The sequence below is a fragment of the Penicillium manginii genome (genome assembly GCF_028828005.1).
Source record: "Penicillium manginii strain IBT 31320 chromosome Unknown utg000004l:1.0-7231830.0:1.0-7236170.0, whole genome shotgun sequence".
Taxonomy (NCBI): domain Eukaryota; kingdom Fungi; phylum Ascomycota; class Eurotiomycetes; order Eurotiales; family Aspergillaceae; genus Penicillium; species Penicillium manginii.
The window spans coordinates 1,026,615-1,048,578 of record NW_026643105.1 but is presented as its reverse complement, the minus strand read 5'-3'; the positions used below and the strand labels follow the sequence as shown (position 1 = coordinate 1,048,578).

The 21,964-nt window shown below is 48.5% G+C and overlaps 10 protein-coding genes across 10 annotated transcripts; 7 read left to right on the top strand and 3 right to left on the bottom strand.

Moving 5' to 3' along the window:
- Window positions 1-432: 432 nt before the first annotated feature.
- On the top strand, window positions 433-1,491 carry yop1 (putative membrane biogenesis protein (Yop1); the record flags this gene model as incomplete). Its single annotated transcript, XM_057100756.1, has 6 exons — window positions 433-486; window positions 699-905; window positions 982-990; window positions 1,134-1,197; window positions 1,253-1,310; window positions 1,374-1,491. The coding sequence occupies 6 exons, from the start codon at window positions 433-435 to the stop codon at window positions 1,489-1,491; spliced, it is 510 nt and encodes a 169-aa protein (XP_056960386.1).
- Window positions 1,492-3,182: 1,691 nt separating this feature from the next.
- On the bottom strand, window positions 3,183-4,089 carry N7533_004105 (autophagy-related protein 101; the record flags this gene model as incomplete). The annotated part of the gene is made up of 3 exons (XM_057100755.1): window positions 3,183-3,370; window positions 3,590-3,940; window positions 4,011-4,089. 3 exons carry the CDS (start codon window positions 4,087-4,089, stop codon window positions 3,183-3,185), a joined length of 618 nt encoding a protein of 205 aa, XP_056960385.1.
- A 1,326-nt stretch (window positions 4,090-5,415) lies between these two features.
- N7533_004104 (uncharacterized protein) lies at window positions 5,416-6,114 on the top strand (the record flags this gene model as incomplete). The annotated part of the gene is made up of 1 exon (XM_057100754.1): window positions 5,416-6,114. The coding sequence occupies one exon, from the start codon at window positions 5,416-5,418 to the stop codon at window positions 6,112-6,114; it is 699 nt and encodes a 232-aa protein (XP_056960384.1).
- A 1,258-nt stretch (window positions 6,115-7,372) lies between these two features.
- N7533_004103 (uncharacterized protein) lies at window positions 7,373-8,798 on the top strand (the record flags this gene model as incomplete). Its single annotated transcript, XM_057100753.1, has 7 exons — window positions 7,373-7,422; window positions 7,500-7,678; window positions 7,742-7,848; window positions 7,905-8,109; window positions 8,165-8,271; window positions 8,342-8,622; window positions 8,675-8,798. 7 exons carry the CDS (start codon window positions 7,373-7,375, stop codon window positions 8,796-8,798), a joined length of 1,053 nt encoding a protein of 350 aa, XP_056960383.1.
- A 588-nt stretch (window positions 8,799-9,386) lies between these two features.
- N7533_004102 (uncharacterized protein) lies at window positions 9,387-10,182 on the top strand (the record flags this gene model as incomplete). Its single annotated transcript, XM_057100752.1, has 2 exons — window positions 9,387-9,779; window positions 9,838-10,182. 2 exons carry the CDS (start codon window positions 9,387-9,389, stop codon window positions 10,180-10,182), a joined length of 738 nt encoding a protein of 245 aa, XP_056960382.1.
- Window positions 10,183-11,092: 910 nt separating this feature from the next.
- N7533_004101 (lignocellulolytic auxiliary activity family 14 protein) lies at window positions 11,093-11,599 on the bottom strand (the record flags this gene model as incomplete). The annotated part of the gene is made up of 1 exon (XM_057100751.1): window positions 11,093-11,599. The coding sequence occupies one exon, from the start codon at window positions 11,597-11,599 to the stop codon at window positions 11,093-11,095; it is 507 nt and encodes a 168-aa protein (XP_056960381.1).
- A 1,134-nt stretch (window positions 11,600-12,733) lies between these two features.
- Window positions 12,734-14,848, top strand: N7533_004100 (peroxisomal matrix protein importer Pex3-Penicillium chrysogenum; the record flags this gene model as incomplete). The annotated part of the gene is made up of 4 exons (XM_057100750.1): window positions 12,734-12,891; window positions 13,041-13,390; window positions 13,459-13,849; window positions 13,912-14,848. 4 exons carry the CDS (start codon window positions 12,734-12,736, stop codon window positions 14,846-14,848), a joined length of 1,836 nt encoding a protein of 611 aa, XP_056960380.1.
- A 335-nt stretch (window positions 14,849-15,183) lies between these two features.
- Window positions 15,184-16,809, bottom strand: N7533_004099 (amidohydrolase; the record flags this gene model as incomplete). Its single annotated transcript, XM_057100749.1, has 1 exon — window positions 15,184-16,809. One exon carries the CDS (start codon window positions 16,807-16,809, stop codon window positions 15,184-15,186), a length of 1,626 nt encoding a protein of 541 aa, XP_056960379.1.
- A 1,145-nt stretch (window positions 16,810-17,954) lies between these two features.
- On the top strand, window positions 17,955-19,804 carry N7533_004098 (uncharacterized protein; the record flags this gene model as incomplete). Its single annotated transcript, XM_057100748.1, has 4 exons — window positions 17,955-18,015; window positions 18,082-18,147; window positions 18,208-19,511; window positions 19,565-19,804. 4 exons carry the CDS (start codon window positions 17,955-17,957, stop codon window positions 19,802-19,804), a joined length of 1,671 nt encoding a protein of 556 aa, XP_056960378.1.
- Window positions 19,805-20,334: 530 nt separating this feature from the next.
- On the top strand, window positions 20,335-21,258 carry N7533_004097 (carbon-nitrogen hydrolase family protein; the record flags this gene model as incomplete). Its single annotated transcript, XM_057100747.1, has 2 exons — window positions 20,335-20,376; window positions 20,446-21,258. The coding sequence occupies 2 exons, from the start codon at window positions 20,335-20,337 to the stop codon at window positions 21,256-21,258; spliced, it is 855 nt and encodes a 284-aa protein (XP_056960377.1).
- Between the last annotated feature and the right edge of the window lie 706 nt (window positions 21,259-21,964).

The window sequence follows — 21,964 nt, the reverse complement described above, 5'->3', positions numbered from 1 at the left end:
GTATAGGTACATCTGGGATGTACCTCCGAGGTGTGCTGCATGCAAAGGTACCTAGGTACACAGCCCTGGTACTTTGATATGTGTTGTGCGGTCACTCGATAGTGCAGCCCTAGTGTCCCCGGCGATGGGTCACTCATGCGGGATGAATATGAATATGAATATGAATAAATATGATAAGTATCCCGTGGAATCTGGATCCATCTTGTATTTATTTAATTATCTGTCCATGCTATCAAATGATCAAATGGTAACTTGCAAGCTGACCGCCGAGTACGTCATGAGATCACGTGCCTTTGGCCACGGGAGGCACAAGCGCCAGAGCCCACGCCAGCCCAGCCCAGCTTGACTGCATTCTCTCCTCCCATCCCTCGATCCATTGCCAACCGCCCACTCGAAGCGATTATCAAAATTCAATAAGACCATCCTCTAAAAATGGCTTCTTTCCAAGACCGTGCCCAGCACGCTGTTGCCCAGCTCGACAAGGAGGTGTGTTTCCGTCTTGTGTGCGTTGACTGGTGCCTCGCCAGCTGCAGCTGTCCTTTCGCCGCCCGTTTGCTGCTCTGCAGGAGCTGCGATGGCCTGCGATGGGTGCAACTTCAGCTCGCGCGGCAGTAGCAAAATCCTCTTTTCCAATCGAGGATGGCGATATTTCGCTTCTCTACGAGCTTGTGTGCTGACTATCGCTTGTTCTTTATTAGCTTTCCAAGTACCCAGTTCTGAACAACCTGGAGCGCCAGACCAACGTCCCCAAGGTCTATGTCATCTTGGGTCTCGTCGGCGTCTACTTCTTCCTCGTTTTCTTCAACATCGCTGGCGAGTTCCTCGTTAACTTCGCCGGTTTCCTCCTCCCCGGTTACTACTCGCTCCAGGCCCTCTTCACTTCGGGCACCTCGGATGACACTCAGGTGAGACCCACGCAATCCAAAATCACGTTCTCGCAAGCTTGCAATGACCTATAGACTAACAATTATCTTCTTCTAGTGGTTGACTGTATGTTCTTATGACCCCAACCTCCTTCCAGCCCTGCCACCTGCTCCCGGCACAGGACCGCGGCCCATGCGGAACTGGCCTTATCAGTCCCACGTGACAGCTTCCTACGTCGCAAAACATATAACTAACTCTTCTATCAATAGTACTGGGTCGTCTTTGCTTTCCTGACCGTCATTGAGAGCGCCATTAGCGCCGCCTACTGGTTCCGTACGTACAGATGACTAGCGACCTTCCTGGCGCCCATGCTGACCTTATCGCACAGCCTTCTACTACATCTTCAAGTTCGTCCTGATCCTCTGGATGGCTCTTCCCCAGACCAGGTAAGTTTGCGCCGTCCTTTCAAACACCACATGTTCGGAAATCCAATACTAAACCAATCTCAGCGGTGCTCAAATCGTCTTCCACTCTTTCCTCCAGCCCGTTGTTGGCCGCTTCTTCTCCAGCACCGGCACCTCCGCCAACCTCCGCGCTCAGGCCGAGGCTGCTGCCAAGTCCCAGTAAATGCCTACTCTAGTATATCCGGCAGCGATTAATACTCCCTGCTGTGTATCATGACCAGAGCTGGAAAAGGTGTCGAGATGTTTCATTAGCACAATGAGATTTCGCGCGCACCGGGTACCTTTACTTTAACGAAGCGCATCAGAGGCTAGGACTTTGATGCAAATGAATGCCTTTTGGAAAGTGACGACAATAGAGTTGAAATGACTGGAAGGACAGGATTAGGACTGCTAGTGAGAGTCAAGGTGAAAGGGAAAGTGGAAGTGACAGGGCCGGGGTTGGCCTGTCTGTAGTGGATTGTTGTTGTTTGTGTTTGGTCGTGAGGGAAAGCTGTTGTTTGAAGCGATGCCCTCGGGCAAAGAGAGTGGTTGCATTTTGGCTTTGGCCAGCTGTTTCATACCTTAGGAACATAGCCCGTATCTACTTGCTTCTTGGACACTGTGCTGTGCATTTGCACTACTTTTTGTATTTGTCTATATGCCTCGCTTTGTATCTTGTTTCATGGGCGGACTGCGGGGTTGTAGAGATCTTTGGATGACGGCCGCAGGAGAACCTTTCATCAGCACCTACTAGAGTATACCACCCGGAGTTGAAACGTGGCGATTCGGATGCCATCAACTTGACATTATGCTCTTGTTTCGCGGCTTGATCGCATGTTCTGGTAATAAGTGCGTCACTCCACCTACTACGCTCTATTTTTTTCATGATAGTACCTTCCCATAGCGTCCTTCTTTCCCTCTCAGTAGCATCCGAACTACTCATACTGCTAATATTACTCCTCTTTTTGTCATACCCCAGGACAGAGGTTATCTCCCGGGTTTGCTTCAATATGCCGACCTCGTGCCAAAGGGGGGCAGGTCGATACGATACGTCATAGAGTTCTGAAATGACATGCATACTTTGCGGTGCTAACTTTGCGGTGCTAACGTTCCGGTATCAAGTGAAGTAACAAAGTCTGAAAGATTCAAGGCTATTTTTGAGGAGACCAGGTTGAAAACTTTTCGCAAAAGGATCCTACCATGCCGTCGATTTTGATGCCTCGGTGGAGAGTGCGAATTTCACCAAGTTTCCTCACCTGTCATCTTTACGGGCCTAATGATGTTGCAAATTTTAACCAAGGGAGATCTAAAGCTACTAAGATCTGAAGCTACTACTACTGCGGAGACACCCAGAGAGCATTGACGAGATCATATGATACCTTAAACCCCTTAACCCCACTGTTGTTTGGGGAGCAGGTCATACTTGCCTGTTGGACAGCAACGTGCCTTCCTCTGCCTGGTTTAAGAACCCGAGGAAGGTATGACTGAGGCTGACCCTGTAGGGTAGATCTACTAATGCAAAATATATGCAGCATTCAACTTGTTTGATATTTCGTGATTGTCATTCCCGAATTAAGTTCAGTGTGGCTAGGCTGAAGGGATAAATGGGACCAAATAAAAAAAAATTAATTGTATTGTTCAAGGACGCAAGACCATCTGGGTTCCTTGTGAGGTCCTGCCTCCATTTCAATTCATTCCCACAGGTCCTGTGCGCATGTATATTGGTAAGCTGTAATCATTGAAGCGCTTCTCGGCTGCAATTTGTATTTGTACAGAAAGACACGGTTCAGTCACATTCTTACTTCCTTCATGTTTAGCATGGCTTTCAGATTTCCTGATGTGACTTATATTCCCATGTTCAATCTGGGACTTGAACTAGTACAGGCCCATGCGGTTGCCCCAGCCGTCGGTCCGTGGGTTGACCACGATGCGGTAAGGGAATGGATTTGAGTCGCTAGTTGTAATTGGTGGGATGTGATCCTTGTCCTTGTTGACAACGTTGAGAATCTTGAGTGCAGCCTTCTGGAGCATATTTTCCATTGCCTTGCGGACCTTTGCGCGTTCTGCCGGTCAATCAGTATGTGAGATATAGAAATTGGGGATAAAGCGCAAGGGTAGAGTCCGTGGATCTCAGTTTCTACATTTCAAGTCTCTCCGGATAGACAAACAGGTATATACCAGTGTAGCCGCTAGAGAGAAAGAAAATAAGGAACTTCAAGAATGCCCACAAGGCCACATATCCACGGAAGTAACCCCTCGCACCAGGAAATGACTCAACTCACCAGACTCAGTCCGCGGCGTCGCAATGGTAACATCCAACGTCCAAATCTCCCAACAAACCTCTTCCTCTCCATTCCCAGCAAGTCCGCCGAACCACATCCCTGAGCGCCGGCGTTTCTTCTCATAGAACTCCACAGCGATGCGTCCCCGTACGCCCCCGCCCCCACCCGCCTTCCTATCCTGCGCACTAACCGCCGAGGAGAGGTGCTGGCGGACGAGGGCCTCTACGCGGGACTCTATCAGGGTTTCAAGGTCTGCGTCATTGATAGCGGGGAGGGTGAGGTCGAGTACATCGAAGGTGACGGGTCGGATAGAGGGGAAGTAGCGGTGGAAGAAGATGAGGTTTAGGACACCTGGACGAGATCAGTTTCTGAACAATGTGTATATATCAAGTAAATGTCAGGCGATTCTATTCTCTGGTACCTTTCAGTACATCGCGCACGGAGGTGGTGTCGGCGAAGATCTCCAGGAAGTACTCCGGAGGGGTTTTGCGGGGCTCCATCCCCGCCCGCGAGGACCGGCCCAGCACGCGGACCGGACGGGTATTGCGTTTGTTCCGGCGATGCGATGTAAGCTAGAGACTAGGCGCAAGGAGCAGGAGGCACAGATTCACAGGTTTGAAGGGCGAAGTGTGGGAGAGTGTAGAGTGGCAGTGAGCAATGTTGCATGAGGAGGGGGGGGGGGGGGGTCAGATAGCTTGGGTGGAGTGGATGATGCCGATGCGTTCGGGGCGGTTTCTGTCGGCCATCGGATTAGGCCGGTGCTTATCGCCTTATCATTGGCCGGGGCATTCCTCTAGGGATGTCATGGAATTAGAAGGGATGTGTCAAAGGAGGAGTTGTTTGGGATGGTGGAGGGGGAGTCTTGCTACAGGATGTACTGGTTCTCTGGGCTACGGTAGTCCATAGGTGCCACCATCTCATCTTCAACCCTTACGGAGTACGGGGCCCGTTTCGATCTTGACCAGCTGAGATATCTGTGGACCAATCAGAGATGAGATATTTAGCTGAGATAATAACCGGTGCGATGTAATTGCTTTTTTTCTCTTTTTTATTTCAATTATTGATCTTCTGCTCCTCATAAATCCTTCTGGTTGCGTGATGAATTCTCCCTATTTTACGGAGTACGGAGTACTTAGCAGCAACATAAGAAATAAGAATAAACCCTCAAAACAACACCTGGGCACACAGCAGCGAAAACAGACAAAAGATTTCTCCTAGGGAGCTCGGTAAGTGTAGGTAGCTAGATAGAAGTTCTAAGAGATTTAGAAGATAGTTATACTAGCAAAAAAGAACCTGGACTACCTATAACACCTACGTCCCAAATTTACTACTAGTAGTATTCCCCATATAAATTTAGACACTACTTATTCACCCAAGTCCTCACCTCACCACAATGGACGCTCAGTTGCACATGTTTGCTTACAAATCAAAAAACTCTCAGGCAGTAAGGCTCCAAGGCTTGAACATCAAACCCGCCAAGTATCACAGAACGTAAGTGGCTAGTGCACAGGCGTGGATGTGAATCGCGATTTCCCGGTTTCTGTATCTGAAAATAATTCTTTAATTTCCTCGGCAAGCTACGGATGATTCAATGTCGTTTTTATTCTCTTCCCGAGTTTTCCTCAGAAGCTCAACATACTTGTCCAGCACCCCTACGACAACAAGCTCTAGCATTGCATCTTTGTCTATGTGCTGCACTGCACAAGCCGTCTTCGTCTCACGATTAGAGAAAATAGCATATCCGGGCACTAAGCCAAAGACTCAACGATTTCTCCCGGTCGGGGGGGGAATCACTAGCCCGGCCATTTTCGTCCACATCAGCAACCATGGTCATCCAAGATTCCAAGAGAACTCCATGGCTTCGAATGTGCGACAACATGGCTGACCTCATTGAGAGAAATTTGGAGACGGACGGGTTCCGTTACTGGGGTATCACCATGTACCGAACCACCTATAAGAGCGACGCGGACTGGGCGAAATTCCTCGATCGGTTCATGGGGAGTGTCCGCACAGAACTGGAAAGCGACGATGGGCTCGACATTTTGGATTCATTTCGGCCTGTTGTGATGGAAGACGCGCGCCGCTTTGACGGGGCCACGCCTGATCAAATACGGGACGCTTTCAAGGAGTGGGCGAGGGTGGCTTGCGAGACGGAGCAAATGGTACCATACGAAAGAGCAGAGAGGGCGTACTCGGCCCGATATCGACTGTGTCTCATGGTTGACGAGGAGGCGTTACATTCTGTGCTGGATATACCGACCGAGGACTTGGAAGCGTATAATACAACTGGATTTGTGATTCTGATCAATGGTAGGTGGCCCCTAGAGTGGGACCCCGAAGAGTTGGCTGCAGGAGGGGGACCAGACGATGGACACGAGCCAGTGTACGGGTGTACGTTGGACGAGGTTGGCTGGATGAAGGTTCTATATGGTAAGGCGCAGACTGGTGCCTCCTCAAACATGACTGGTGATGGGGATTGGAGCGTTGAGTATCGACGGCCACCGGCCATTGGTTTTCAGTTTTAAGCGGAGACAGATCCCAACGCCCGAGGGATGTATTTCTGGCCAAAAATCATGTATATTAATGATCATTCTTTACCTCTACTGTGACTAATCTTTTCTTCCCAGGGCTGCTATTCTGCTCTTGGTGCAGGTCTATGAAACGCCAACACAAATGGTATAGCCAACATCCAAATACTGACAATCTGATCCAATCACCGAATTCCACTCGTACAGCTGCGCAAATGTTAGTTCAAACGCATCCTCGACCGCCGCGCACGAGTCTCCGGAAACGACCGTGTAATATTCGTTTCAATTGGACGCGATGCCAGTCTGTGTAGGCGCACCAGCTGAGCTACTTGCCATGGCCGTGGGACCCTTGAAGCAGTAGGCATATCCGAGCCAATGGTTCGTACATGTTTTTCCAACTATAGTTTGGAATTAGCTTGACTCGTCTCCGGGGGGGGGGTTTGGGTTTGATGGATGTGATCTTACTGCTGAGATTTCACTCATAGAGTTAGGCAAGAGTAACTCCAAACTCAGTCTCCATTGTCGAACACTCATCTCCCAACTCAACAGTGAAGAACTCCTGGCAACCCGCTGCGGGTGTGGATATCAATCTCCTACCCTCCGCCCGCTATTTAAGGGTGCGGGTATCCTCGCGAGTCCGCGGGTATGCCGCAGTCTAGTAGTAAGATTATATTACTAAGAGACTTAGAGGTACTAGCTAGGTCTAAGATTTATTTAGGGATTACTAATAATTTTAGGATATAGATATAAGAGATAGCCTTAACTTAGGGCAGTCAATATAAAATACTCCCTAATACTATCGGAACTTCCACCCAGCTGCCTAATATGTTTACCTAGGTACCGAGCACCGTATTTCTCATCTCGAATCTAGGAGCTTGTCTGGCTCTACCAATCACACCAGCGCTTCTATGAAAATGCCCCCACCCGCTTAGCAATCCTCCTCCACTCCAAAGCAGGGGAAGGTCCAACCTCCATCTTGCCCAGGTGTTGGATAGGACGGAGTTTATAGACGTCAGAAATGGGATCTTCAGGCCGAACATTGGTAATCCGGAGAGTTTTTTCTCTTGAAGTTGTCGCTGTCGGGGGAATTAATAATGAACGTTGACCATTGACATGAGACGGTTATAGATGGCAAAATGGTATAAATACTTCAGGCAAACAGATTTCTTTTGATGTTTCTCACTGGATTGACCGACAGTACTTAAGACGACCTCAAAATTATTCCAACGACTTTTGTCCGAGTCTCCCATTCTCAATGGATACCAGCAAAATACAAGTTCTCGTTGTGGGCGCAACTGGCTACATGTATGTGCAGCTCACCTGGGCGCTGGTATTTGCAAATAATTTCAGAATATAAATCTAATCTGAGTCATTTTGACTAGCGGTGGATCAATTCTCTCTGAGATTCTGCGCTCATCACAGGCTTCCCAGCTGAGTATTTCTGCTCTCATCCGTCGCCCAGAGCAGGCGGCCAAGCTGGAAGCTCTGGGAGTAAAGCCATTGCGATTCGAGGGATTGGATGATCTGGAGGCTTGCAAGAATGTAGCATCTAAGAATGATGGTAATGAGCTTTTTTTTATTAACTACATACATTTGCACCGTTCAAGTTGCTAACATTTTCCAGTTGTGATCAATGCGGCATCCGCATCCCATGACAGCTCTGCCAAGGCACTGATTGAAGGCTTGGCCTTAAGAAAGAAGGACACAGGGAAGGATGCATATCTGATTCATGTAAGACCTTTAATGAACAGAGAGGGTTACTAAGAACCAGAGCTGATCTATTTCAGACATCCGGCACTTCAATCCTGGGAGATCACCCTTATACCGGCATCGACCAGAACGGTAAAATTTGGTCCGACGAGAAAGATGACATCTATGCCATGGAGAAAGGGCATCCCGAAGTCTACGGACAGCGCGTCACCGATGTTGCTGTCGTCGAGACGGGAAAGAGCCTTGGCATTAAAACGTACATTGTCGTCCCTCCAACCATCTGTATGTTGGAAAAATGTCCCTCCCTCAAATCAAATATTATGCTCACACTTGACAGACGGAAAGGGATCCGGTCCATTTGCGACCCTGAGTCAACAGGTCCCAAATCTTGCACGTTTGGCCCGGAAGCGTGGATCCGCGGCAGTGATTGAAAGCGGCAAAGGCGTAAGTTATAACATCCATGATGTGCTTTCAAGTTTCTACAGTATTTATTGTCTGACCGGGCTATTTCAAGATTTGGAACCATGTGCATATTGACGATCTTTCCGACTTCTACCTCCGTCTCTTCCGTGCTGTCGTCGAGAAGCAAAGCTGGCTTCCTTCAGGCGCAGAGGCTATCTTCTTTGTCGAAAGTGGCGAACATACCTGGCTTCAGGTTAGCCAGGGAATCGCTGATGCATTGCACAAGCGAAATCTTCTCGTGACAAACAATGTCCAGTCAATTAGTCTCAATGAGGCAGCTGACGCAATTACCAACGGCAGCGAGAGTAAAGCAGAGATCTCTCTCGCATCGAAGTAGGTGGATTCCCCATAGCTTTTACAATTTCATACTAATAATTTTCTTTAGCTCGAGAGCTAGGGCTGATTTTGCTCGGAACAAACTTGGTTGGAATTCGAGTCGTGGGCTGGAGGATTTCCTGAACCATTTTGATGGTGAGGTGGAAGCTATGCTGGAAGAGCTGAGTGGCTAGACCACCAAGACAAAATTCCAATAAGTCCTGCACAGCTATTAATCGATATCTGAAATATCTCATGAGATCAATCAATTGGCAATTTTGCGGCTTGGTTACTTAATACTGAGTAATTTTTGGATAGGAGCAGGACATGTGATTGACTCGTATTTGTATCACAGGCCGTACTAACTAGTACTTACGAGAAACCTGATGCTGCGAGTGCGGGGAATCAAATTGCGATGAGTCATAACAATGAAGTTAACGAGATATGATTCCTAGTCCCTATCAATTTAAAGCTATCAATCTTCTCTCCCTACTCAGCTTCTCATCTTAAAATGCCCGGTGTGCTTTGAAAGGCCCATTAATTGCAATGGGTAACCACTTGGGGCCTTGTTGGCAATGGATTTTCAAAATAGGGGTATTGCTTATATGATGTGATAGCCTTGGCTTTAGCATCTAGACCGCTGAATCGCGCAGTATCGTATTTTATAATACACACCGGTGGGCGTATACCACTCCAATTGCATTTGATCGTCATAGTGGGTACTAGTTACGTCGACTCCGCACTTGGACACTCCAACCTCTTTTCCCAACACCACTACAGTCATGGGCAAATTCTATGGGTCTATTTCCGACGACCTAGGGCAATGGGCCTTGCGCCAGAAGGTCTTTTTCGTGGCATCTGCCCCTCTTCGGGGTCGACATGTCAACCTTTCTCCAAAGGGCCTACCGGATTCTTGTCTTGCCATCCTTGATCCAAACCAGGTAGCGTACATTGATTCAACCGGGTCTGGGTGCGAGACGATTTCCCATCTGCGCGAAAATGGTCGCATTACCTTAATGTTTTGTTCGTTCGATGCGTCTCCTCGTATCATGCGACTCTTTTGTACTGGAACTGTTATTGAGTGGGATCAGCCCGAGTTTGCTGTATACCTGAAGCGTATGGGCAAGTCCGAGGTTGCGGGAGCGCGTGCTGTTATCAAACTTGATGTTTTCAAGGTTAGCACTCCGCTGTAGGTATAATCTAATTCATCTAGCATTCTGACGAGTTATCTAGGTGCAAACCTCTTGCGGCTATGGTGTTCCATTATTGGCTTTGGACACCGATTCCGAAACCGACGAGTCCAAACCATATCTGAAAGACCGCGAGACATTGAATCGTTCTGCAGCAAAAATGGTTAGCTCCGGCAGGACGCAAAAATATCAGCAAGAATGCAATAATCGCAGTCTAGATGGACTTCCAGCTCTACAATCTGCACTCCGAGATGGCGGCAACCCTATTTGGCGACTGAAGTTGGAGGATTGGTTGAACCAACATAGAGATGAAGTCAAGACAGTGAAGGTGGTGGTTTTTCTATTGCTGGCTGTTTTGATGGGGTTAAAATGGCATGCAGCCATGTAGTTGTAGATGACTATCAGCTCATTTCATGTGAAGCCGTTGTACCTATAAGGCCTTAGGTGCCAGTAGCCTTTACTGCCTCAGCAGTCCCATATCCACCGTCATCCACTTATTTCCAGATTCAAACTACTTAAAGCCTAGCCGCATTTAGAAGGAGAAGCCATTGTGTCTTTATCCGCACCATGCCGCAACTAAGTGTCATCATCGCTATATTCAACCGTGGCGAAGTTCGTCGTGAGCTAATCAAATAATTGAATACGACTTGTGTGTGGCCCGCTTCAAACAAATATGTCATTCTGAGCGCCTTCGAGGTACGAAAGATTTATTAGTATTATTTCTTCCTAGATCCAAGAGAAACGGGACATATCACATACCAGTTTTCCACCCCCATGCCTTATTGTACATAGGTGTCTTCCCATCGGGTACTTGGACATTGTTTCCAGTTTTCTCTGTTTTATGATTAGCTGAAGCAAAGTTCTGTCTTGAATCATTCTTCTTACGGTTGAAGGCAATCATTTGCTTGGCACCTTTAACACAATTTGTAGTGTCATCCTCGCAGTATCTGGCGATCTGAGCAGGCGCGATCTTTTTGGACGATGTTGATTCGGTTACGTTGCATTTATAACCGGCCATGTACCTGTTTTGGAACGATCATTTAGCGACTCAGTAGAACAAAGGTAAAGGAATTAAAGCTCACATATTAGGCTGTCCACATCCATTTGGAGCCTAAGCGAGCGTTAGTTGTGAAGTGAGACATAAGATATCACCGACGTACCCAGAGCCACGCACAAGTACATCCACCCTCTGGACAAGCCGGGAGATCGGCAGGGACCTCATAGGTAGCAAGACGTTTCCATGGAGTGCTAATAAGAAGTGTCAGTTAAGCAATTTATATCCTGTTCTTTTCTGGAACTTACTGCTCTAAAACAGTGAACACAGCCAGGTTATCCATCGTGACCTTGCTCAACTCAGACTGGTAACTGATGGCAAATGCGGTGCCCGCAGCCTTAGACTGATTGTTGGTATGCATTGCCCCGTCGTCCTGAATACATTCTGGTGGGCTTCCAGGACCAGCCCAGTCTTCTGGATGGTCTTTCCCATCCGGCCAAGCAGAGCTGTAATTTCCATCGTATGACAGCGTGGTTTGGGCCCGGTTGTGGGCCAGTTCGACGGTGAACTTGCCGCCAGCAGGAAGCTCGAGTATGTCGCCGTCTGCGGGTGGTGCAGCATCGCAGCCGCGATCGTGTTGGAACCACCAGTCCTCGTGGGCTAGATTATACAGCGGGTCGACCGCGGTATTTGTGTTGGCATTGTCGGTAGAAAGATCTGGACCTCCAAAGCAATACATGCCTCTGGTCCAGGCGACTGTATGTGCCTGGGCTGCAGCAGTCAGTGCTAAAAGAGCGGTTGCCTTCATCATTTTGGATGAAAGCTAAGAGTGTTTCAAGTTTGGTAATACTGGTAGTACTAACTTGAACAACTTCGCCGGATGTCGGGGTTCTTATAGAGCTACGAAGAACATAGTGATAACTGAACATTATTCTGAAGAAATAGCAGTTGCTTCTTCTTGGCAAGCATAGTTACAATATGCCGAGAAATTATGGAGTAGAAAGACCCTGTTCAATTAACCCCTTGATCCTGTGCTGTTTCAGGATCCTCTCGAAGCCTAAATAAATGAAAGTAGCCCCACATGGAGTGCTTCAAGATCTGAAATGGATATGTCAGACACCCAATGTCCTTGGCTATTCCAAGAGGAAAGTCCAAGTCGACCACCTGGAGTTTGATATTTGCGAGAACGACCCGAAATGGAAACTGGTGTCTTCTTCTGTTGGCCTGGGGGTTGAAACCCCGAGCGATGGAGATAGGATGATTTGCACGGGCCTCCTTGAGTTAATGCCAGGCTCGTAGCAATAAGAAATGAATCTTTACAATGTTATCTTTTTCATGCGAGCAAAAGACTCAGACAAATTTCAGGTATTGCACAGACACGTCTTCGTTCAACCTCAGACAACCAACATCTTTCCCAGGCACTTTTTTAATAATGGCTCCTGAGGTAGAAAAGAAATTCTGTACGGCCCATTTTGAGAGAAAATTTCCATCTTAAGGAAATATTATTATGATATAATGTCGCAGCTACTCATCTGCTAACTAATATCTATTCTGTTTGTACCGCGGCTAATTGAGTTAAAGCGGCATCGAGGGATTTCCTCATTAGGAACAATCACACCGAATCCGGGGTTGCCGCTGCAGGGCAGCCATTTCTTAGCAGGTTCAAGTTTATTGAGGAAATGGTGATGATTGAAATAATCATAAATTACTCCGCAACAGATACTTGGGCATCACATCTAGGTGCCCGAAGAAAAAAAAAGACCATGTGGTATAAACATGGAGTGGTTCGATCACAATCTTCTCCGCATCGAGTCTAGCCGAGGCCGCTCCAACTCCCCCGGCCCTCCACGATCGGCAAACAACCTCCCTCCTCCGTCGCACATGGTCGGGTTCTGGCATCAACACCTGCCATCCTGCCATCAATTATTTTCATCTACAAAATACCATGATCGGGGCCACGAGGCGCTGGTTCCAGCGCAATCGCAAGGGCTTTGCGATCGGGGCCGGCGTGCTTGGAGCAGGCTACTTAGCCGGGCAGTACCTATTGTCTAAGATCTCCGAGGCGCGTGAGCGCATGAGCAGTGATCGAATCGCAAAAGAGAAGTAAGTTATTCCTTTCCTGTCATTCCTCCTCCATTCTCCAGGTGCCCCTGTCGCCTTATCGGCTTGCCTGCCAGCTTTCGACGGATCCAATCCCTCCCCAGCCACACAGAGTTTCGAGTTTAGACCCTAGCTAACCATCAAATCAACAGTCTGCGACGACGTTTCGAACAAAACCAAACCGACTGTACCTATACCGTCCTCGCCCTATTACCCACCGCAACCGAGAATGTCATTGAAGCGCTCCCCGTGGAGGAGCTCACCAAGGAGCTACAGAAGAAGCGGGCGGAGAGGTTGGCCCGCATCAGTGCCGGAGAAGGTACAGGCTCAGACATGAGCTCTGTAGCCCCAAGTCTACCCGAGGACGACCGCAAGAGCCTCTCCAGCTTCCAGAGCGAAGGCTTTGTGCATGCCAGCCAGGTGGGGGAGTCCGTGGACTCGGAAGAACAATCTCGACCGAAACGCAACAAGACCCAGCTATGGAACGAGGTCAAGATCACATGTATGTGTGGATGCAGGGCTTTGAAAACGCCCTTCTGCCTCAAATACCAGCGGCTAACACATCTGCAGCAATCACCCGGTCCTTTACCCTCATTTATACCCTCTCGTTGCTCACCATCTTCACCCGCATCCAACTGAACCTCCTCGGTCGCCGAAACTACCTCTCTAGTGTCATTTCTCTTGCTACTCCTTCGGCAGATTCACCTATCAGCCTTGAAGACCATGATGACGATATTACCCAAACTCTTGGCGATGATTTCGAGACAAATCGACGATACCTTGCTTTCAGCTGGTGGCTGCTTCACCGTGGGTGGCAGGAATTAATGGAACGCGTTCAGCCTGCCGTGGAGGAGGTCTTTGGCCCTCTTAACCCCCGTGAGGATATCAGTCTCTCCAAGCTGTCGGAGTTGACCCTTCAAATCCGGAAGAAGGTCGAGGGTAATACCGAAGATGAGCGACGGTGAGCACTACACGTAATATCCGAGTATACCATTCACAGTGCTGACCGAACCAATTTCACAGAGCCAAGAAATGGCTTTCATGTCTACTCCCGCCCACAGAGGAAGAGGAGACTGTTCTGCGCGAATCTGGCGTAGAAGGAGTGGCAGACCCATCCTCCTCGCAGACTGCGTCCAAACTGCGCCATCTCCTCGACGAGACCGCTGATCTAATCGACTCTCCTTCCTTCTCCTTCGTTCTGACTCTTCTTAACAATGAGGGATTCTCTACCCTGGTAGACCAGAAGTGTGCAAACGAGGCATTCAAGACCTCGGCTACTGTCCCTGAAACTGCACCCCAGTCATTCGACTCCATCGCCACCGTCATCCCGCCTGCGTCAGAGCGCAAGACAAAGCTTGCTAACTTGCTTGCTGTCATGGCCCGCCAGGCACACGTTATCGGCAATGGCTCCCACCAGCCTAATGAATATCTTGGTCCTATGGAACAGAACGTTCGCGAGCTGGAGGCATTCTCTGCTGTCATCTATAGCTCTAACTTCGATCTTGAACTACTTGGTAACAACAATAAGGGTGTGCCTGTCGAGGCCGAAGACTCACCTTCGGTGAACCTGGAGTCATCTTCGTTCGCACCAGTGATGGTGGATAAGGAGATTGACACCGAGGAAATCTCCCAGAGTGTCCCTGTCCTTGTCGAGAAAGAGGAGGTAGAGGAAGAGATTATCTCCCTTGCTGCCCAGGAACAGAGAAATAATATCGGTGTGGAGACTGACGCTGATATCGGCGCGGATTCCGCTTTCGAGCGTGCTTGGGGCAAGGCCACTGATGATGAGCCCGTCGCAGAGCCCACCGTAGAGCCCACCGCAGAGCCCACCGCAGAGCCCACCGCAGAGCCCACCGCAGAGCCCACCGCAGAGCCCATCGCAGAGGCCGCCGCAGAGGCCGCTGCACCCGCCGCAGAGTCTGCCGCAGAGCCTGCCGCAAAGACCGAGGACCAAGTTTGATCTATCTACTCGCTTTCCATGATTTTCTTGACAATACCCTTGTTTGTGATTACGTGTCACTGGGCGCCACTGTCTTAGACTGGGTCGTGCTAATGATTATATGTCTATACTTGCTGGATACATTTCTACTTCCCCTGCATTTTCCGGTTTCATGTCATGTTATTTTTCTCTACAATTTATGCACATGGCGGTGTAGTCGTTCTAGCTGACACCCAATACCATGAAGCTATCACGTCATTTTAGCACATTCATAGTCGTTTAGACACTGGCACTAACATCGGGCTCTAGTAGTACAAAAGAGGTCATCTTAGTCACTCCATTATGTCCCAAGACAGCTAGTTTCCTTGAGTTCCGTTAACATCATATACCTTCTTGCCCCGATACCACGTCTGAGCGACCTTCGCTTGTAGAAGTGTTTCGGGTGACCACTCCATATCAACAACCAAAAAGTCCGCACTCAATCCTTGCTTCAAGCTACCCGTCCAAGAGTCAGCAAACCGTGCATACGCTGCTCCAGTCGTAGCAGCGGTAGCAGCCTCAGCCAAGCTGAGCCCAAAGTGGGCATTAACAGTGTCAGTGCTCTCCGGCTCAAGCGCTGATCGCCTAGTGGTAGCATTGTAAAGATTTGGGAAGGGAAGATGACGCGCAGTAGGTGCATCAGTTCCAATAGCGATAGGAGCGCCACCGTCCAAGAACTCCTTGTACGCAAAGGCACGCTTGCAGCGATGGGGTCCGACTAGAGTAGGCCAAGCTTTGAAAAGAGCGGGATCCGAGTGGACGGGCTGGATGGAGGCTGTGATACCGAGCTCGCCAAGACGCTTCGCGTCCTCTGAGGTGCTCATCTCGAGATGTTCAATTCTGTGTCGTCGGCCTGGGGTGCCGACTTCTGCTAAGACGTTGATGGATTGGTTGATGGCCTTGTCACCAATAGCGTGGATGGCACACTGGAGTCCGGCTTCGTCGGCGCGCTGAACAACTTCTTTCAATTTATCGGCTGGCCAGATTGGCTCTACTGGGTCGGATTTTCCGGTGTATGGTTGCAAGAGAGCGGCGGTGCAGCCGTCAACAACACCGTCGCAGATGAGTTTGATACCCACAACTGTGAAGTTGGGGTCCTTGTACTGCCTGTTAAGTTCGATGGCTCGGTCAACAAAGGTAAAATTTGTTTGTTGGTCATCCGTGTATGGGACGAGCCAGTGTGCTGCGATGTGGAAAGGAACGTTTTTCTTTTCGCGATATTCTTCAAGGAGTTTCCATGTCTCTTCGTCCATGGCCATATCGACAATACCGGTATACCCCGCGGCCGTATAGGAAGAGACTGCGATGTCAAGGGCACTGATTTTGTCTTCGGTGGAGTAGAGACTCTCCACGAATGGCCAGGCAAGGTTCATGAGAGCAGATTCATCCAGAAGACCAGAAGCCTTGCCAGTCTCATCCCGATGGATAGTACCACCGGGGAGGTCGGGAGCTGTGTGGGCCTTCATTTCATCCAGCGCAGCGGAATTGCACCACATTGAGTGAAGATCGAACGCGTCAATCAGGATCGGTCGAGAATCAATGCTATCCAGCATGCTGGCGAGGGCGACACCATTGGTAGTGGATTGAATCCATCCGCGGCAGAGAATATGAGATACGGATGGATTTTCCGTCGCGTATGATTTGATAGTTTCTTGGATCTGCTCGAGAGACGTGCAGTCGATAAGGTTCACTTTACGCAATGAGTGGCCATAATGCAGAATATGCACGTGGGCATCAATGAAGCCCGGCACCACGACACGATTCTCCAGATCAACAACCGTGGCGCCATGGGGGATTTTGGTATCGTCAAGTGGCCCAACGTATGAGATCTGATCGTTCTCGACGATCATTCCATCGGCGAATTCATTGCCACCTTTGCCCGAGTAAAGTGATGAGGAAAGTGATGGTGCGAAGATTCGCCCATTGCGAAATACGGAGGTCATTCTCAACTTGTGGAAGAAGTAGTACCAAGCTGATGGTTCGAATGCGTTGAATGCTTTGCTGTTTTAACAAGCTATTTATTGCATGACATGCGTGGGGCAGACGGAGGTAAATGAAATGCCGGGGTCTCTAGAAGTTTCCCCGAATGATAGTTGCTAGATAGCGGGTTGCTGGTTGGTTGAATTCGGGGAAATGGGGGATTGGGGAAATGGAGTTATCGGAGAATAGTCCGCGCCTCTCGATGAGATACGAGCGACCTCGGGAGGGGGCTTAAGAATGCCAGTGGCGTCGCAATAGCGATATGGAAAGCAAAGGCGGAGTCCCATCTCATTGATAGGCGAGGTTGGAATTGCGGGGCGGCGCAATTTGACGCAATTGGTCAATCTTGGTGAATCCTGGGATAGATGGCGTCGAAGTGTGGAGTCTGTCATGAGGACAAGAGATAAACTTGGAAGCGAATCGGTAATGAATGAACACCAATCCTGGGAAGATCATGGCTGCCTGGTATATGGTATATGCAATGGGACAAGAAGTAGAGCGAATTGATGTTCTATGGGACGTTGATAATGATGTCGGAATATAGGTAGTTACCCGCCGAGAACAAGCAGCAGAGGGAATGCATACATAGTACTACTAGTATGGTCACTTTTCTGTCATATCAAACGATAAAGCAACTACCTAAGCAACCTGAAAAACAACATTAAGTGGCGTCAGAAACTTGGTGAGTCGGATAAAAGTCGCTAAGAGCCCCGGGTTTCTGGAAGATCTAAGCGGCAAGCTCTTAGGTAAATCTTATTACCCCGACCTCCCTGTCTTCTTTGATAATATTTCCCCGCAAACATAGAACTCGAGACATGATAGGCTTGTCAAAATTCCGCTCTTTCATTGGCTATTGCTTCAAACTTCCCTTTTCAGAATAGGCCAGCCCCGCGCCTATTGCCCAGGTTCGACGTTGAGTGGCTACAGATCATCGCCATCTCCAGCAGGTGATGATAAGGCTGAGTCAACTCATCTACCAGAAGTCCCCTGAGATATACCGAAGATCTAATAAAATGGGCTCAGAGTCTTCTACTCGCTGGTGATCCCCAGTCTGAGGATTTCCTTCATTCTTCTGCTTGTATCGTGGCCTCAAATAAGCCCTACAGCGATGTCTCCTCACAGCCAAAATATCGATCCTGCCTGGCCACCAGGCACAGTTCGGCTTGATGGTACGTACAATCTCCTTCGATCTATCTGTATGAAATTTTCGGCGTCTGACTCGGATGTTATACTAGACCTCAACGCTGGCTCCGAGATCATCCTAGAGCCGAAGCCTAGCAAAGATCCAAATGACCCCCCTAGTAATTACCCCCGATCTACATGCCCCAGGAATGGTTGTGCTGATTAATATCAAAATACAGAATTGGCCACGATGGAGGAAGCATTTGAACTTCGCTCTCGTCTCATATTATGTTGTGATGGTTATGGCATTGTGAGCAATAAACTCCGATTCTCGGGCTACCAGTATAAAACTAACAAAAATAGGGTCAATGTCGCCACTGTCACCTGGGGTCCTCTCAATATCGAATTGGGGTTTAGCTACGCTCTGCTTAACGACAGCTACGCCGCTGGCTGCGGCGCTCTTGCGATCGGCGGAATCTTCCTCATCCCTTTCGCCCTCAAATTCGGCCGAAGACCCATCTATGTTTTGAGTACTGCAATTCAATGTGGCATCAGTATTTGGTCTGCTCGAATGCAAAATGTGGCGGATCTAATGCTGGTTAATATTCTAAGTTGTATTGTGGGAGCGCTTTCCGAGGTTATGGTGCAAATGACGGTCGCCGACATTTACTTTGTTCACGAGAGAGGACTTATGAACACCATATACTACTGGTTCATGACGGTTGGCACCTCCTTGGCGCCTCTGGCGGGAGGGTTTATTACCCTTTCGCAAGGTTGGCGTTGGGTATGGTGGTGGATGGCCATCTTGTTCGGTGCAGGACTCCTCGCCTTCATCTTTCTCTATGAAGAAACGATGTTTGCTTATGAACCGATTGATGGGGTTCCCATTACTGATAGAGCGGCATCTGCACTCCCAAGCGACAAAGATGCCGAAGCATTGGCTCATGGAGGTGTTGATATCGCGAAACGCGAGGAAGTGCCTTATGAGCCAGTTGAAGTTGACTATTCGATTCCAAAGAAAACTTACCTGCAAAGATTATCACTATGGTCAGATTCGCCCGTATCATTTGGGCAAGTAGCCAAGCACTGCTATCGACCTTTTCTCATTATGTTCAGCATTCCTGCTGTCCTTTTTATGGCCATTGAGTATGGCATCATGACTGCCTGCACGACGGTCCCGGTGACGACCCTTTCCTCTGTTATGACACTACCCCCTTATAATTTTGGGTCATCTCAAATTGGTCTCATGGGTATTCCACCGTTTATTGGGACCTGTCTCGCTACTATTATTTGCGGTCCCCTGAGTGACTCAATAGCTCTTTACCTCGCCAAGCGAAATGGAGGCATTTATGAGCCAGAAATGCGCCTTTGGCTTTGCTTGGCGTTCGTTCCTCTTGTTCCTGCTGGGCTTTTTATGTTTGGAATTGGCCTTAACAATGGCTCACATTGGCTTTTACCTGCCTTCGGCCTTGGTGTCTCGGCATTTGGGGTTGTTCCCGCCAGTGGCGCTGCACTCACATATCTCACGGATGCGTATACCGATGTAAGTTGGCAATACTTGAAAGCTAGTGATGAGTTACTTACTATCTATTATAGATTATTGCGGATTCTGTTGTCGCACTGACCTTCGTTCGTAATGTTATCTCAACTCTATTTGTGTTTGCTCTTCAGCCATGGGTTGACCGTGTCGGCTTGAAGTGGTTCTATATCACATTCGGCTTGATAACGATGGTGGTCATGTTTGGAAATGTCTTCTTCATTTACTTTGGAAAGACATTCCGCGTCAAGTTAGCCCATAAATATCGCCATTTTGGAGTGCAGATATCGGCTCTTTAACAGCATCACTCACTGGCATTGCGTTAGGAAGAAAGGTGGGAGAGAGGGGAGCAGGGTCCTTTATTTGAGTGCCTAGTAATAGTCTATTTGAAACTTTGTTTATAGTCATGCCCATTACTATTAGTTGCAAATCACGGGGCCCGCGGACATCCGATGCCTCTACGCAACACTAAGATTATCTTTTCACTAGTATTTCCCAATCGGGTATTTAATGTCTGTATTCATCATTTTTGTTTATTTTATCATTGGGGCTTCGGCTATCTCGTCCAACCATATACATTTCAAGGTTGCACTGGTTTTGCCGAGAACTAAAATAGCGAATGACATGTCTTTTGCCAATTTCAAAAAATGACCGTCGCGTGCGGGGAAGGTAGAGTAGGAAGATAATCCCATCCGACTCGGAGATTCCGCAAATTTATAAAGACCGCTGGCACCTGCAGTATGATTTCATTTTGCCAAAATTTATACATTTACCACTATTTTCAATCATTGCCCACTGGCAGGTGGTATAATTCAATAGCCGCTCAAGAATGGGTACATGCAAAGTTGCTATCATACAGCTTTGTCCGAAGGTATCGCCAAGACTACTATCAAATTCACACCCTCGTTTTTATATACTAATACTCTATGGGTTTCAATAGCCTAATGAGATAGAAGAAAACCATCGAAGAGCGGTCTCATTTATCCAGGAAGCGGCCACGAGCGGTGCCGATTTGGCGGTTCTTCCAGAATATCACCTAGCAGACTTCTTTCCCAGCCACGACCCGGCAATTAGACAAAAGTGTGCCAAATGGAAGACCTACCTAGATGCGTACTGTGATCTGGCCAAAGAATGCAACATTTGCATCGTACCTGGTTCCCTTGGAGAATTGCATGACGACAATACACTCGTCAATGCAACCTATTTCATCGACAACAACGGAAACATTAGAGGCAAATACGAAAAGAAAAATCTCTGGCATCCAGAGCGACCATTCGTCAAGAGCTCTAAAAATGACAGTCGTCATCTTGCATTTGACACGCCTTTGGGCAAGGTTGGAATGCTTATTTGCTGGGATTTGGCCTTCCCTGAAGCATTTCGAGAGCTTATCATACAGGGCGCAAAGATAATCATTATACCCGCTTTCTGGAAATACAGTGACGCATCGGATGTTGGGTTGAAGCACAATCCCAAGTCGGAGGGTGCATTCTTGGACGCCGCTGTCGTGAGTCGCGCGTTCGAGAACACTTGCGCTGTTTTGTTTTGCAATGTTGGAGGGCCGTCGAGTGAGGGGTTTGCTGGGCTCTCTCAAGTTGCAATGCCATTTCTAGGCTGCGTGGATAAATTTGGGAATAGCGATGAGGGGATGAGAATTGTTTCTCTCGATATGAATATCTTAGAGGAAGCTGAGGTTGCCTACAAGATTCGGGAAGATATGGCCACTGCAGATTGGCATTATGGCTACCGGCAGTAGAATGCAATCCAATTCCACTAGTCACTGTTGCCATTTCATCCTCACAGAGACACGGAACCTGATACTATGGAAAGATAAAGCACCCGCACTGCACTAGCAGACCTCCTGTGATCGCGTTAAAGTTGGTCACGAAATAGCATAAATATCAATCATTCTAGGAGATAATCTGGAAACACACACCACAGAAGATGAGATTATTAGCTCGGAAGAATGGTGTTCGGTCAAATTCAAGTTAGAACGAATGATTGGACAGGAGCATGTGCGTGATTATTAAAGAGTGGTACTAGTAAATTTCACGTTGCAAGATCAGTGAGCCAGGTGGCGCTGCTAATGCCGACGATTCCGCTGGCTTGCCTTAAATCCGAAAATGTTGCGAGGGTCTAGTCTAGATTTAGGTTTGTAAACCTCGCTTACTTCCTAGGCTTGTGCTTGTCTAAGCCTGTGGCGTTTCAGGGGTGATATGTACAGAGGACGTATGTCGCTCATTTCACACACCGCTGGGGGCGTCGCACAACACTGGTGCTAGAAAACGGCCATCCCATGAGAGGCGTTTGCACAACAGGTTTGAAAGCGCCTTCCTTCCTTTCAAGGTGATATTGGGGGCGGTTCCAGCACGATTGGGCCATTCCCCGGAGCTAATAGTCATAGCGTGGAAAATGGTCGAAACCAAGGGGCACGAGTGGTTCGGGCTGTGCCCGAACTCCAC